Below are 17,374 nucleotides of genomic sequence, written 5' to 3'. Positions count from 1 at the left end.
TGTACATACCTTTTTTTCAGGACGCGCACGGATCTTATGATGCTGGGAAAGCCTAGTGTGCGGATGTTTGGCATTGCATGCAGGGCAGCCCGCTCTCTTACAGTATGGGCGTTCTAAATAGGCTGCTATTCGGCGATATATGCTGTGCCTCACTATCCAAACACTATGCCTCCATGTTTTACACACTACACTCACGTTTTGTTTCACTCACAGCCCTGATTTCTACACACTACACTTAGTCATGTCCCCTATACCTCACATGTACACTATACACAGTACTTTATTATTTATTTATTATTATTATACATTTACTTCCATGCCCAACACACCACTCCCCTCAAGGTTAGTGGGAGCGGCTATCATTATTTAAACACACCTGGGCACTTTCCTTCAACAGCATTCTCTGACCTGGTTGCGTCCAGTTTGGAACGGGTTTTTTTACCCACCACCTAATCTGTGAGTATGGCCTTTTCTGTGGTTTTAATGTCCCATTTTTTTGCATATCTGAAAGTGAAACTGACACCGCTTCAGAACTTTTTCCCGACAGTGACGATTCCTATTCTACCGCTGAACCCCATAGTCCTATGGTGGTAGATACAGCAGTTGCTATAGAGGTGTACCTCGGTAACAGTGATCATAATATAGTTACATTTTACCTATACTGTAAAAAACAAACGCAGGCTGGGAGGGCAAAAACATTTAATTTTAAGAAAGCCAATTTCCCCAGGATGAGGGCTGCAATTCAGGATATAGACTGGGAAGAACTAATGTCAAATAATGGAACAAATGATAAATGGGAGATTTTCAAATCTACTTTGAGTTATTATAGTGCAAAATTTATTCCTACAGGTAACAAGTATAAACGACTCAAATTAAACCCCACATGGCTTACACCTTCTGTGAAAGGGGCAATACATGACAAAAAAAGGGCATTTAAAAAATACAAATCTGAGGGTACAGCTGTAGCCTTTGTAAAATATAAAGAGCTTAATAAAATCTGTAAAAATGTAATAAAATTAGCAAAAATACAAAATGAAAGGCAGGTGGCCAAGGATAGTAAAACAAATCCCCAAAAATTCTTCAAGCATATAAATGCAAAAAAGCCCAGGTCTGAACATGTAGGACCCCTAGATAATGGTAATGGGGAGTTGATCACAGGGGATCAAGAGAAGGCAGAGTTACTAAATGGGTTCTTTAGCTCTGTATATACAACAGAAGAAAGAGCAGCTGATGTAGCTGGTGCTAGTGATGTTAATATATCAGATATACTGAATTAGCTGAATGTAGATATGGTGCAAGCTAAATTAAATTAAATAAATGTGCACAAGGCCCCGGGACCAGATGGGTTACACCCTAGAGTTTTTAAAGAGCTTAGTTCAGTTATTTCTGTCCCCCTTTTCATAATATTCAGAGAATCTCTAGTGACTGGTATAGTGCCAAGGGACTGGCGCAGGGCAAATGTGGTGCCTATTTTCAAAAAGGGCTCTATGTCTTCCCTGGGTAATTATAGACCAGTAAGCTTAACATCCATCGTGGGGAAAATGTTTGAGGGGCTATTGAGGGACTATATACAGGATTATGTGACAATAAATAGCATTATAAGTGACAGCCAGCACGGTTTTACTAAGGACAGAAGTTGTCAAACTAACCTGATCTGTTTTTATGAAGAGGTGAGCAGAAGTCTAGACAGAGGGGCCGCTGTGGATTTAGTGTTTTTGGACTTTGCAAAGGCATTTGACACTGTCCCCCATAGACGCCTAATGGGTAAATTAAGGACTATAGGTTTAGAAAATATAGTTTGTAATTGGATTGAGAATTGGCTCAAGGACCGTATCCAGAGAGTTGTGGTCAATGATTCCTACTCTGAATGGTCACCGGTTATAAGTGGTGTACCCCAGGGTTCAGTGCTGGGACCCCTATTATTCAACTTATTTATTAATGATATAGAGGATGGGATTAATAGCACTATTTCTATTTTTGCAGATGACACCAAGCTATGTAATATAGTTCAGTCTATGGAAGATGTTCATGAATTACAGGCAGGTTTAAACAAACTAAGTGTTTGGGCGTCCACTTGACAGATGAAGTTTAATGTAGATAAATGTAAAGTTATGCATCTGGGTACCAACAACCTGCATGCATCATATGTCCTAGGGGGAGCTACACTGGCGGATTCACTTGTTGAGAAGGATCTGGGTGTACTTGTAAATCATAAACTCAATAACAGCATGCAGTGTCAATCAGCTGCTTCAAAGGCCAGCAGGATATTGTCGTGTATTAAAAGAGGCATGGACTCGCGGGACAGGGATGTAATATTACCACTTTACAAAGCATTAGTGAGGCCTCATCTGGAATATGTAGTCCAGTTCTGGGCTCCAGTTCATAGAAAGGATGCCCTGGAGTTGGAAAAAATACAAAGAAGAGCAACGAAGCTAATTAGGGGCATGGAGAATTTAAGTTATGAGGAAAGATTGAAAGAATTAAACCTATTTAGCCTTGAAAAAAGACGACTAAGGGGGGACATGATTAACTTATATAAATATATTAATGGCACATACAAAAAATATGGTGAAATCCTGTTCCTTGTAAAACCCCCTCAAAAAACAAGGGGGCACTCCCTCCGTCTGGAGAAAAAAAGGTTCAAGCTGCAGAGGCGACAAGGCTTCTTTACAGTGAGAACTGTGAATCTATGGAATAGTCTACCGCAGGAGCTGGTCACAGCAGGGACAGCAGATGGCTTTAAAAAAGGGTTAGATAATTTCCTAGAACAAAAAAATATTAGCTCCTATGTGTAGAAATTTTTCCTTCCCTTTTCCCTTCCCTTGGTTGAACTTGATGGACATGTGTCTTTTTTCAGCCGTACTAACTATGTAACTATGTATATACTCAAGAATGTGGAACCCCACAAGTGTCCCAGAAATGAAAAAAAATTTAGGCATTACCCTCAATATGTGGTTTGGTTAAAAAAAAAACATCTGTCCGGTCCTACTGGACTTCTAGTGCTGTCCACGCTACCCCTGTATTTGCAGCAGTGATGTCCAGAAACCGCTATGAGGCCCTAATGCGGTTCATGCATTTTACCGACAATTCCCAAGTCCCCCAAAGAAGTGACCCAGCCTATGATCGGCTTAATAAATTAAGGCCATTAATCACCCTTCTAAATGATTAATTTCCAATTTTGTACACCGCTGACAAAAATTGGTCTGTAGATGAATGGCACATGAGCTTCAAAGGCCGGCTTTCTTTTCGTCAATTCATCCCTTCCAAACGAGCCAGATATGGGGTGAAATTATACAAAGTGTGTGAGAGCACAACGGGTTACACCTGCGGTTTTAAAATATATGAAGGCAGGGACCGCCAAATTCATATCCCAGGCTTCCCAGAAACTATTGGCATCTCTGGCAAAATAGTGTGGATCCTAATGGAGCCATTTCTGCACAAGGGGTACTACGTCTATACAGACAACTTTTATACAGGTTGTCGTGGAAATCCATCGCTCAAAATATATTAGACTGAAATTTATACGAGTCCCAACAGACTCTCAAGGCCAGACTCCATTAGTCAGAATCCTAATTAGGATATTTCACCGATATATATCGAGAGACGAGAAGAAAACACACAGACACGCTGAAATGTTCAAAATTCTCATCTGAAGGATTTATTACCAAACTCAAACTGTTAAACTGAAATTCAGAAGGGGTGTAGGCTTGAGGTAAACCAATCAGAGACAATGTAACAATATTTGTTATTCAGTAAAAAGCATACAATAAAATACATCATTATAATTCTTCAGACATTATGTTTACAGGTTTCTTATCTCTCTTTTGGACAGAATGTCCTCGTGGAGATGGGGGGGAGACCTTCCCTCACGCATACTTGCCATCCCCCCATCTCACTCCCATCTCACTCCCTGTCCATCTTCGCATGGGAACCAAGGTCAAAGATAAAACATACGAAATCAACATTACTTGTATTAAAGGAACAATGTCTTTCTTATTCACTACAAAAGAACCAAGGTGGGAACTCCAGACAAGACGCTGCTGCATGAAACTAAATCATTTAAACATTATCATCACTTTCACATAATACATATCTTAGTAATTCGGCCTCCTGCTTGATAATTCACAATGTAATTTCATACAGAGAATATAAGCAAATAAATCATCCTTCACAAACCTCCCTTTTTCTCATATTAAATTACAGAAATGATATATTATGATTATGAAACTCAAACAATATATCAATAGGGCCACAACTAATATGATGCCATCACCAATGTCCGGTTAGGGTATGGGGTCCCACCAGTGTATCGACAAGTCATGTACATCATCGTCCTCTTCTTCTCCTGTCTTCTGATTAGAACACTTGATACTGCTGACGGATTCACTCAGGTCTTTGGTCTTTACTTGGAATTTTGCTGATGTCATCACGACTTGATTTGGTCCTTTTCATCTGTCAGACACCATCTCTTTTAGTTTACGTCACCGGGCTATACACAACACCTCATGCTGTGAGCCTGGTGTGAGATCCCACGTAGGCGGATTAGTGGGGTGTTATTGTGACCCCACAAACCCTCCGCTCATCTGTCTTCTTATCTTGTCTGGGCGGCTGCTTGGAATTGTGACACTGCCGTCAGTTCATGACAAACGCGTTGTACTGGCTCCGGCTGCTCCTGCCGCACCTCAGTAATGGAGTTCATCGTATTAAAAATCTTTTAGTTCATGTTTACTGCCACTTGCTCGGGGACCCCAACCCTTGTCAATTGTTACTAATCTGGTGATAACATCTACGTAACAATGTCAGGCCCTTAAACTAAATCAAACAAACACCTTTTATATAAGAAAAACGTCTCTGTTCCAATGGACAGGGCACCTAGAAGATGTGTAATTATTGGGTACATTTCATTTGCACTTGGTGTCACGCTTTCCAGCAGGATTTGTACCTTGATCTGATCTGATTGCCTGGAACATTTCCAGCTCACCAAAATATACACAGATTCAACATGTTTATCTGACAAATGTTGCAAACCAATTTTCCTTACTCTAATTTGTATTGCATGGGGAGGCCTCTCAAGGTCTGTTCTCTTCGTGGGAGGCGGGTATGATAAGGTTGGCACCGGTCTACCAGGACTGTTCTGTAGGCAAATCAAACAGCTCTAACAGAATTTAGCAGCAACAGCTGTAAAGCCTGGGACATACCAATTAGATCTCACCAAATCGATCCTTGCAGTCTTGGGGCCTATGTGAGGTCATACACCATCAATGCAAAAGCCATCAAGAGTGCCTTGGGTCTTACCGATTCACGTTCCCTTATCCGTCCACATTCTGTTAGAATCTGGTTCTCACGCCTTCCGCTCCCAGTTGGACTCTTCCTGTGGAGAACAAACTTTTTCATTGTATAAACATTAATTGATCTTAATCAAATAATTAATTTGAAGAAAAACATTAACAAATAACATCTTTACATCAAACGTTCACATTGAGCAATAACTAGAAGTGATACATGCAAACTCATTTTTCTTCTTTATATATAAATATATATATATATATATATATATATATATATATATATATACATACACACACACACGAACACTGCACAGAATTTTCCTTTCACAATAACAACGACAAAAAACAAATAACTAAAAATGTTTTCAAATGGGAATATTCCACTTCTGTACCTTTTATCTGACGCATGACTCTAATAGTCCAATGCTAAGGCTGATCCAGAACTTTACATAAAACTTAACTTCAATATTTAATATTCCCACAACACTTCTTAAATACAATTGTTAAACAAACTAACTTTGGAATAACATCTGGAGAACTGCTGATATCTTATTGTACAAACATCAGGTCAATACTTGGGATAACATTGTTCCCCTGTCACTTACACACAACGTCTGCAGTGGGGTTAAATACAGGCCGGGCTTCAGCCCCCCCTGAGAACAGGTCTACACACACGAGCACCGCGTCATACACGTCTACCTCGGGTAGTTGTATGTTCTGCAGTCGCTGGGACTGTTAATCTGGCCAGGCTGCACTTTTCACAGGTACCTTTGCTGTTTTACCTATGTCATGCCGTGCGCACATCATGCCGGCTGCTACAAACCTAGTGGTGGCATTATTGTATCCAGGGACAAGCCAATTTACTGATACCTGGCTGCATATACCCTTGTTGTCAGTTCTGTTTTCTCTTGCTCTCTCAATTGGCTTACCCAATGATCCAATAAAGTTCCTACTACCAATGGGCCCATAATTGTGGGCGATGCCAAAAGCGTACCTAGAGTCAGTGTAAATGTCGGCCGTCTTACCTTCTGCCAGGTTACAGCCTCAGCGAGCACCTTCAACTCCGCTCCTTGAGATGAACAAGAAGGTGAGAGTGGTTTCTGGGTAATTTACCTGGTGCCTCGTATCCTGTTCTACACATGCTGTATATGATAAAGTATGTCTACATTACAAATTTACATTGGAAACCCATGTCACATATAGATAGAACATTTCAAAAGGGTGGAGTTTTATTGTTCCACATTTATCTGATGATCCAGAACACTTGTAAATCCCACCCACCAGGTCCTGTAAATACCTGATTAATACAAAAACAAACAAAATATGTTACTGAAATCTGGCATAAAAGAAACAATATTTTTTTTTTTTTTGCCTTCTCCCCATCTAAATCTGTAAAGACTCATCTGTGAGTGACGTCACCTCTGCCTCCTGTGTAAATTGGCTGGAGGGGGATCTGGAACCATCTACACATAAAAACCTCAAAATATAAATTACTGTCATACACATTTAATCTGGGTTACTCCTTGAAGCTCATACACATTTAATCTGGGTTACGCCTTGAAACTCATACACATTTTGTAGATCTCCTAGAACCAAATTCATTAATTCAAAACAAAATAAAACACAAAACAAAACTACCTGATCAGTCCCTTCAACATTGGGAAATCTTCAACCCTTTCTCAGCCACTGGGATAGGGCAGTGCTTGGCATAGCTCCCTCTGGCTGTGAAGGGGTCATAAAATTGCCTGTAAAAAGGAGAACAAAAAAACAAAAACTACCAATCAGTCCCTTCAACATTGGGAAATCTTCAACCCTTTCTCAGCCACTGGGATAGGGCAGTGCTTGGCATAGCTCCCTCTGGCTGTGAAGGGGTTATAAAATTGCCTGTAAAAAGGAGAACAAAAAAACAAAAACTACCAATCAGTCCCTTCAACATTCCCTCCTATTTGGACTCTGCGAAAATAATGTAGCAGGGTTCAAAACTACATATTAACATAATGAAATTAGACACTCTATCTGGGGGGGGGGGGCACTAGTTTAACCCCCTGTAATACACAACAGCCTGGAACAAAAAAGATTACTTTCTCCTGACAAAAATACATTTTATCTTTAAAATGACCTGCAACCATTTACCTGTAAAACATCTCACATTTTCAAAAATAACATTTAGGCAGCCCCATAGCACGTGCCTCATGTGTGAAAACAAAAACAAAACAATTGTAATTAGTTATTCAATAACACAGAAAATAATATATCTGGTAATATTAATTACTGCAAACCAATAAGCTGTACATAAGAATAGGGAACAAAGGGGGCACATACATGTTCAAGACCCCGTGTCTCACAATATCTGTAGTTTAATACATTTGAATTAACATTAAAACATTCCAACATTAAATCTTATCACATTATAACACATTAATCTGCAGTATAGCTTTATCTTTTTACAAACAGATCCAGCCGGCTGTAATATTTTTCTCGCTTGGTGTAGTTACAGACGACTGCGCTGCGCGAAAATAAAAGACGTTCCATTAAAAAATGAAAAAAAAAAAAAAAAGTAGAACTGATTTTAACCCCATACACAAAACACTAACATTTTTAGACATTACTGCTGTTAAAAATAGGAAACATACAATATAGTTCTGCTTTTATTGTGGCCATTAGTTTCAAACTTCAGACATGTTACACTCCACACATCACACAGATGTCACATCACATCACACATGTTACATTACACACATCACACATCACACAGATGTCTCATCACATCACACATGTTCACATTACACTCCCCCCGTTCTGACCCACGTTAGTCACTGCAATGTACCCGGCTGCTCCGTTTTCTTCACTCTTCCAATGAAAATTTACACCTGTATTTAAATTGTCCTTTCTCACATCATCTTACTTGTAACCACCTGTAATCACCTGCTTTGTCCTTTTAACTTATGCCTTGTCCTGGCCACTCCACTCCTTTTCTCAACTTTCCACAAACCATTGTCTTTATCACATGCAAACATCCATCTTACGGCTGCCAGCCTCTTCAACAATTTTTTTTTTTTTTTTCAGTGTGTTATTTTGCCTTCACATACTTTATAATTAAAGCCCCAGCTCCTTTTGCTCATTCTAATGTTGGCCGGGACCAGTTCCCCAAAGCATCTTTGTCCAACTTCCTCCTGACCCCATGGTCGGAGAGCAGTAGGGTGATTTCCGGTAAATCCCCCACCTCCAGGCAAACAGGCCACGTTTGCCGACAGATATCTCAGACCAGTCTATCTCCTAGACTGTCTTACCAATACGATATCAAAAGTCGTTCCTCCAGACATTCTAGCAGCAGGATCCTCTGATCCCTCACTGGATTGAACATCAAGAACAGACAAAATGCTGCCAATCAACAATTACAAGAGCAAATTCTTCAACACAATCGACATTCATGAACCTCCATTGATTCAAGCAGGAGTTGGTCACTTCACTTATGCAGAACACTTGCTGCCGGGGTGTGTCTTTCAGTTCATAGAGCCCATGATGTAACATATATCCCAAACTCTTTCCTCTAGCACTTTGCAATGGTTTCACATGCAAATTATATTTGGTAACATATATATATTATCCTCCCCGCTCAGCCGTTCACTCTGTGGGTTGTAGTTTAGGGGGCTGTTATCTATGTTGGTGATAATTTCTTTACGGGCTATGGGTCTGAGCCAATACCAATGTTCTTTACTGTAATTACTACTACGACACAGGTGGCACCTGGGATAAGTGTCAGGGTCATTCATTGAATACAGGATGTTATATTACAACGGTATATAACCGTTGGTATAGTCCAAAAAAAATGTAAACTTCACCTCTACTTTGCTCTAAATTTCTGTGAAACACCTAAAGGGTTCATAAACTTTCTAAATGCTTTTGTGAATACTTTGAGGTGTCTAGTTTCTAAAATGGGGTGTTTGATAGGGGTTTCTAATATATGGGCCCCTCAAAGCAACTTCAGAACTGAACTGTAACCTAAAAAAATAAATGAATGAGGCAATACTTTGCTTCTTACATTATACTGATAATGAGCCGTGCCCACCCCGAGATGACCCCAGTTTTGACCGTTTGTATAAACGGAGACCCCTATTAGACCGTTTCAGTGCCCAGTTTTCCCAAGCATTCATCCCCAAGAAGTGTATTTCTATTGATGAGTCCCTGGTACATTTTAAAGGGAGGGTTCAATTCAGCGAGTACCTGCCGGGTAAGAGGGCAAGGTATGGCGTGAAGATGTCTAAGCTGTGCGAGAGTGCATCAGGGTATACCTACAGGTTTAGGATATATGAAGGAAAGGCCACCCCCAAACCAGACTGCATCCTGGACTACAATAGGTACATGGGAGGGATGGACTTGTCAGATCAAATCCTGAAGCCCTAGAGCGCCATGCGGTGTGGTATAAGAAGCTGGCCGGGCACATCATACAGATGGCTTTGTACAATGCGTACGTGCTACGTCGATGTGCAGGCCAGAGGGGAACTTTCCTGGAATTTCAAGAGGTGATTATCAAGAACCTAATCTTTAGGGACCAAGAAGGAGGGGGGGGCACCCAGTACTTCTGGAAGCGGGGCCACACGCATCGTACCAGGGCGGCAACACTTTCCAGGAGAAGTTCCCCAAACTGGCAAGAAGGGAAAAAGTCAAAAGAGGTGCAAAGTCTGCTATAAGGGAGGACACAATATATCAATGTGACACGTGTCCCGAATAACCAGAGCTCTGTATGAAAGAGTGTTTTAAAATTTATCATACATCCCTTGGTTTATAATTTACCCCAATTTTACTTACCCTGATGCACTCCGCACAGCTTATCCCCCTCGTCTTTCCCCTCTGAGCCCTGCTGTGTGCCCAGGCAGCTGATAACAGCCACATGTAGGGTATTGCCATACCCGGGAGAACCCACATTACAGTTTATGGGGTGTAGGTCTCCGGTCAAAATGCTCACTACACCTCTAGATGAATGCCTTATGGGTGTAGTTTTTAAAACGGGGTCACTTCTTGCAGGTTTCAACTGTACTGGTACCTCAGGTGCTTCTGCATACATGACTTCGCACTAGAAAATCCCCAGTAGGCCAAATGGTGGTCCTTTCCTTCTGAGCCCTCCCATGGGCCCAAACGGCAGTTTATCACCACAAATGGGGTATTGCGGCACTCAAAACAAATTGCGCAACAGAATGGGGTATTTTGTTTCTTGTGAAAATAAGAAATTTTCAGCCAAAACTACATATTATTTGAAAAAAATAATTTTGTTTTCATTCCCAGCCCAATTCAAATAAGTTCTGTGAAAAAACTATGGGGTCAAAATGGTCACAACACCCATAAATGAATTCCTTGAGGGGTGTAGTTTCCAAAATGGGGTCACTTCTGGTGGGTTTCCATTGCTTTGATACCTCTGGGGCTCTGCAAATGCGACATGGCACCCGAAAACCAATCCAGCAAAATCTGGACTCCAAAGAACAAATAGCGCTCCTTTGCTTCTGAGCCCTCCCATGGGCCCAAACAGCAGTTTATCACCACAAATGGGGTATTGCCGCACTCAGGACAAATTGGGCAACAAAATGGAGTATTTTATTTCTTGTGAAAATAAGAATTTTTGAGCTAAAATGACATATTATTGGAAAGAATATATTTTTTTTTCATTCCCAGCCCAATTCAAATAAGTTCTGTGAAGAAACTATGGGGTCTAAATGGTCACATTACCCATAAATGAATTCCTTGAGGGGAGTAGTTTCCAAAATGGGGTCAATTCTGGTGGGTTACCATTGCTTTGATACCTCTGGGGCTCTGCAAATGTGACATGGCACCCGAAAACCAAACCAGCAAAATCTGCACTCCAAAGAACACACAGCGCTCCTTCCCTTCTGAGGCCTCCCATGAGCCCAAACGGCAGTTTATCACCACAAATGGGGTATTGCTGCACTCAGGAGAAATTGGGCAACAAAATGGAGTATTTTGTTCCCTGTGAAAATAAGAAATTTTGATCACAAATGACATTTTATTGGAAAAAATGTCATTTTTTTCATTTCACAGCCCAATTCAAATACGTGCTGTGAAAAAACTGTGCGGTCAAAATGGTAACAACAACCATAAATGAATTCCTTGAGGGGTGTAGTTTCCAAAATGGGGTCACTATTGGGGGATTCCTACTGTTTTGGCACCTCAACACCTCTTCAAACCTGGCATGCTGCCTAAAATATATTCTAATAAAAAAGAGGCCTCAGAATGCACTAGGTGCTTCTTTGCTTCTAGGGCTTGTGTTTTAGTCCACGTGCGCAGTAGAGCCACATGTGGGACATTTCTAAAAACTGTAGAATCTGGACAATACATATTTAGTAGTGTTTCTCTGGTAAAACCTTCTGTGTTACAGAAAAAAATGAATAAAATCGAAATTCAGCAAGAAAAATGAAATTTGCAAATTTCACCTCCACTTTGCTTTAATTCCTGTGAAATGCCTGAAGGGTTAAAAAACTTTCTAAATGCTGTTTTGCATACTTTGAGGGGTATAGTTTTAAAAATGGGGTGTTTTATCAGGGTTTCTAATACATAGGCCCCTCAACGCCACTTCAGAACTCAAGAGGTACCTTAAAAAAAAGGCTTTTGAAATTTTCTTAAAAATATGAGAAATTGCTGTTTATGTTCTAAGCCTTGTAACGTCCAAGAAAAATAAAAGAATGTTCAAAAAACGTTGCCAATCCAAAGTAGACATATGGGAAATGTGAACTAGTTACTATTTTGGGTGGTATAACCGTCTGTTTTACAAGCAGATGCATTTAAATTCTGAAAAATGCTATTTTTTCAAAATTTTCTCTACATTTTGCAATTTTTCACCAATAAACACTGAATATATCGACCAAATTTTACCACGAACATGAATGTGTCACGAGAAAACAATCTCAGAATCGCTTGGGTAGGTTTAAGCATTCCGACGTTATTACCACATAAAGTGAAATATGTCAGATTTGAAAAATGGGCTCTGAGTGTAACGACGGGGGTAGGGAAACGAACGAGTGAGCCCTAATCTACCCGCCACTCTGTCCCTGCCTACTTGCAATGACCCGCCCTAGGCGACGGGGTACAACTGGGCGGCGGTCCCTACGCTCAGTAAGTGCACGAGACAAACATAAAAGGAAATACAAAGCAAAGGGAAAGGGGCAGTTGCCAATGGAAACACCGTGAGCAACCAGAGAGGTGAAAGAGCCAAGTCAAACCAGGAGAGCACGAGGTACCAAACACAGAGCAGGAGAGTAGTCAGTAAGCCAGGGTCAGTATGGAGCAGGATCAAATAGTTAGGAGCTGTAGCTGGGCCAGGAAACCACACGAAAAGAATCACAAGCAAAGGAGGAACAGGAAAGGCAGGTATAAATAGACAGAGGGCGGGAGCTAGCTCCATCTGGCCAGGCTGCGATAGGCTCTCCCACTCCTAAGCCTGCCATCCTGAGTGATGGAAGATGGAGTCAGTCTCAGAGACGTAGATTCAGGTGTAGACTGATTACCTATGGGAGTTAACCCCGAAGCTGTGCCTGGCAGATCCTTTACACTGAGCCTTAAGGCCAAAACTAGGCTGCGTCCTTAAGGGGTTAAGGGGTCTAGTGTATCCAGGCAGCGTATTAGGGCCACACTGGGGGCATTTTTGAACACAGGAGAAATAGGGTGATAGATTTTGGGGTGTGTTTCTTCATTCTCATGTTCACTTTACAAAGAAATATGTCTTTAAAATGATACATTTGTAGAAAAAGTGATTTTTTTTTATTTTGCACCTGTTTTGCATGAATTCTTACAAAAAAGCTGTGGGGGTCAAAATACTTACTACACACCTTAATAAATACCTTAAGGGGTGTAGTTTTATGGTGTAATTTTTAGTGGTTTCCATCATTCAGACACCTATGAGCCTCTGAAAACATGGCTTGGTGCAGGAAAATTTTTTTTACTTCAAAACGTATTAAATTATTATAACAGTTGTAAGTCTCCTAAATTGCTAAAAAAAAATATATTTATTTTTTTCAAAACTGCTTCTAAAATAGAAGTACTTGCAAAAAGACAAAAAAAAAAAGAGAAGAGACGGCGCTCCCTAAGGTGATAACGTACAGATGACAAAATTCAATTGTAGAAGATGAAATGGAGCTCACCTTTTTAAGTTGTGCTATGTCGTTAGCACAACTTAACTTTTGCGCTTCTAAGATGTTTATTCCTTTTTGGACTTGGTCACACTGTGCTTGCCTCTGGAGCTGTAACCGCGTAGAGTGGATACGTGTAGGAAACCTCTTCCTCGTGATTTTCAAGGAAACGAACTTTGGAAAAAAAGAAGCTCCTTGGAATGGGCAAATATGTGTTCACAGGTATTGTTTCTTATTTAATTTGTGTAATTGTGTCTGAATTTATGCTGTCCTCTTGTTCTATATTAGGAATGGATTGCTTTGTTATAGAAAACATTTCTATCATTGTACCTATTGGTTCGCATTCGTTGATTTGTTAATTGTCGGGAAAGAAGCTCTTATATTTTGCTGCATGTCCACGAGGGATATTCATATTAGATCTTTTGAGGTTTTATCTCTGTCAACTCATCTGATGCATTGATGTTTGTTTTTTATGATGTAGAAGTTATTAAACAATGTCTTTTAAAATATTTTCTTTATGTTTTATTCTATTTTGAGCTATTCGTAAATTCCGATAATTTATCACTTGCTAAGAATATGTGAAATTCTTTTTCTATATCTTATTTTTCTGATTTAAACTAGATCTATTTTTTCATTGAGTCCATTTGGACTTAACGTTTCAAATTTAAATATCCAGAACGATTCACGTTTGTTCAGGAGGGAAATTCGGTTATGTATTTTGGGGTTTATTTGCTCAATAGGGGAGATTTTTATATTATTACAATTTGATGCATGATTATATAGCAGACGTCTTGAAAGGCTATGTTTTAAAAACCCATTTTTAGCATTAAAACGGTGACCATTTAGTCTACTTCTCAATGTCTGGGTTGTTCTCCCGACATATTGTAATCCACACTCACATTCGATCATATAGACTGCATGATCGGTTTCACAGGTCATAAAGGTGTTTATTTGGAACGTTTCTTTCGTCACGTTTGACATGACCTGTAATTTACCTGCATTTATGCTTAGACAGCATAAGCAATTTATTTTCCCACATTTATAAATACATGCAGGTTTAAGATGATGGTTAGAGATGGAAAAAGAGGTATTTAACCTCAGTCTGTTGGGTGACAATATATTTTTAATTGTTCTCCCTCGACGGAATGTTATACCTGGTTTTGGGGGAATAATCTTATTCAAAATTGGGTCATTTTGAAGTATGCTCCAATGTTTTTGTAATGAGCCTCTGATGGCGTTGTGCTCATGATTAAAAGTTGTGATAAAGTTGTTAGAATAATTATTCGTCGGGATTTCTTTATTGTGTTTTTCATGTACTTTTTCTAATAAGCATACTTCTTGGGAAGTATCCAGATTTCTTTGGTACGCATGCTTAATCAGGTTTTGAGGGTACCCTTTCTCTTCAAACCTTTCTTTGAGAATTGTTCTTTATATATTTCTATTGAAGAACAGTTCTTTCTTATCCTTCTGAATTGGCTATGTGGGATATTTGTTGTCCATCGCTTATAATGTGCACTTTTAAAATTCAAGACACTGTTTTTGTCAATATACTTAAAATGTGTTTTCGTTATGAATTTGTTGTCAAAATGACAAATTTCTAGGTCTAAAAATACTATTCTTTCTTTAGATATACTTTGTGTGAATTGAATTCCCCATGAATTTTTATTTACATTTTTTATAAAACTATTAGCTTCTTCATCAGTACCTGACCAGATAAGAAAGAGATCGTCTATATATCTGCGATAATAGACAATTTTTTTTCTATACATGTGTTCATTCTCTATGTTTTCAGATTCTAAGTGACCCTAAACTTTTGAACGGTAGTGTACATTTTTCCTCAGAGTGGAAAGAATACATGACTATATGTTCTAGGGGTATGATGTAACGTCTTTTTACAAAAAGAACGTCACTATCAGACCATTTTTCTAAACTCCTCAATATTACATGGGTCAAGCTAGAATTATACAAAAAACATCCGGACTTTTCAAAAATTTAGTCATCCGTAAAAATGAGACTAACGAGATTAGAAAGAGATGTAATAGAAAAAAAAGCAGCCAAATTCTAACGAGATCGACAGGATTATGCATGTCGATCTTCAGACACACCAACCATGGGATCTGCTGATCAAAAACATAAAAAACAGCCATTTCAGAACCATCACATTCGGACATATGAAAACCTTAGATCCGACAAAGATAAAAACACAAATACGAGAAAATACAACAAAAATACCTATAGAAGAAGCACCTCTATATCTCATCACGAAAATACAGTCTCCAGCAATACTCATAACAAATACAATGATAATACTACAAAAGTTTCTGTCCACCACAATACCATCAGACAAATAGACCCAGAACTTAAGAGTGCAGAACCCTGGATCCCACCCAACATAAACCTACCCCCATTATTTCACAAAGCCCCGTCTGAACCATCACACATAGATATGATATATCACACCAATTCCATTGATAATACATTTTTTACCACCTACGACTCACCAGACGGCACCAATACTACCCTCCGTTGGATAGGTACACCCTTTCATAATGACGTGCGCCCGGAGACGGCTTTCTCATCTCTGTTAGTATTACATCTCAATAATACAGATAGACCTAGTCCAAATTTGTTTGCTCCTGAATTGAAATCACCAAATCCCTCTCCAAGCAGCACATTGACAAATGTTTGTTTTTAAGAATTCCCTCCAGTTCCAAACACCAGCCCTCATATACACACCCCAAAGAAGTCAATATCCACAGGGAATCATGTTATCACAAAATACTTTCGAGCCCTACCGAACCAAATACACTCACCCAAGCCTATAAAAAGAAAAGAAAGATCAGAGGATGCAGAGGAGGGAAAAAAAGAAACATACAAAGAAAGCAAGGAGGATTAAAAAATACTCCATCTGAAACAATAGGAATTCCAATCTCCACACACCAGTCACTCACTCCACTCACACATCTGGCACCCAAACTCGCCCTGGGCGAACATACCTCTTATGGGCACTCGATTTCCAATGACCAATGTTCTTCACACTCTCAACCATTACAGCCAAAGGAGACGCTTTGGGGGCAGCCCCCACTATGAAAGAATGGGTCCCAAATTCCCCTGCAGCCCCCCTAGCTTAACTATAGCCTTCTGGAGGATAGACAGAAACTGAAAGCGAGACAGAAAGGACCCATCAACATGGACAAAAACCAGCCCCGAACTGCCAGGAATCCTAAACTTCTGGAAGGAGTGAAGGTAGGTAGATAAAAACAATGGGAACCAGGTGGGAACCACTGTAAAAAAAAGAGACACCATCCAGGCGCAATACTTCTACGAGTCCAACACGTTTTTGAGAAAAAATATATATATATTTTATTGTCTTAAACAATAGAATCTACATAAAAAAGAGAGATAGAGGGTCTCTTGAGGTACAACACATTTCGGAGAAACAGAACCCCTTTATCAAGTAATCATGAGACCATCAAAGGAGTGGAAGGCAAAAACTAGACAGATCAGCCTGTCCGTAATGGATGAGAATGCAACAAACACTCCCCTTCCTATCTGATCTGTTCTGGATGCCTGAAGCTAGATCCTCACCGACTCTGGATCCCAAATCACGTCTTCATACAAGACACCCTCAGGACGAACTTTACTCGAACTCAACAGCTCCCCACCCGAAAAGCTCAGAAGAAGGCCCAAGTGAAAACCAGCAAGAACTAACTGGCCTCATAATAGGACGAACAAACCACATCCAGCACCACAATCACCTTTCAAGGCAGCGCCACTGTATCCCTACATACTGACAGTTTCACACTGTGCAGGGACACGACCTCCTGACAAGGGGAATTGTCTATCAGTCCTGGACTGCAGGAAGACTTTTTGTGAAATACAAGGATTTCCTATAATAAAAATGTCAGGAGAGGTGACAGATTCTCTATAAATCTAGTGACTCACATGTGA

General features: G+C 39.9%; 1 protein-coding gene across 1 annotated transcript in view; it reads right to left on the bottom strand.

Annotated features, from left to right (window-relative positions):
- Positions 1-16,472, bottom strand: part of LOC142760386 (uncharacterized) — a 60,679-nt gene extending 44,207 nt beyond the window's left edge. The window contains exons 1-2 of the mRNA XM_075863570.1: positions 16,420-16,472; positions 16,237-16,242 (exon numbers count right to left, since the gene is read on the bottom strand). Coding sequence (XP_075719685.1) covers positions 16,237-16,242; positions 16,420-16,472 — 59 coding nt within the window. The remainder of the gene's footprint in view (positions 1-16,236; positions 16,243-16,419) is intronic.
- Between the last annotated feature and the right edge of the window lie 902 nt (positions 16,473-17,374).

The sequence above is a fragment of the Rhinoderma darwinii genome, chromosome 4 (assembly GCF_050947455.1).
Source record: "Rhinoderma darwinii isolate aRhiDar2 chromosome 4, aRhiDar2.hap1, whole genome shotgun sequence".
Taxonomy (NCBI): domain Eukaryota; kingdom Metazoa; phylum Chordata; class Amphibia; order Anura; family Rhinodermatidae; genus Rhinoderma; species Rhinoderma darwinii.
The sequence above is the reverse complement of the archived record's forward strand: the minus strand, read 5'-3'. Positions and strand labels throughout refer to the sequence as shown.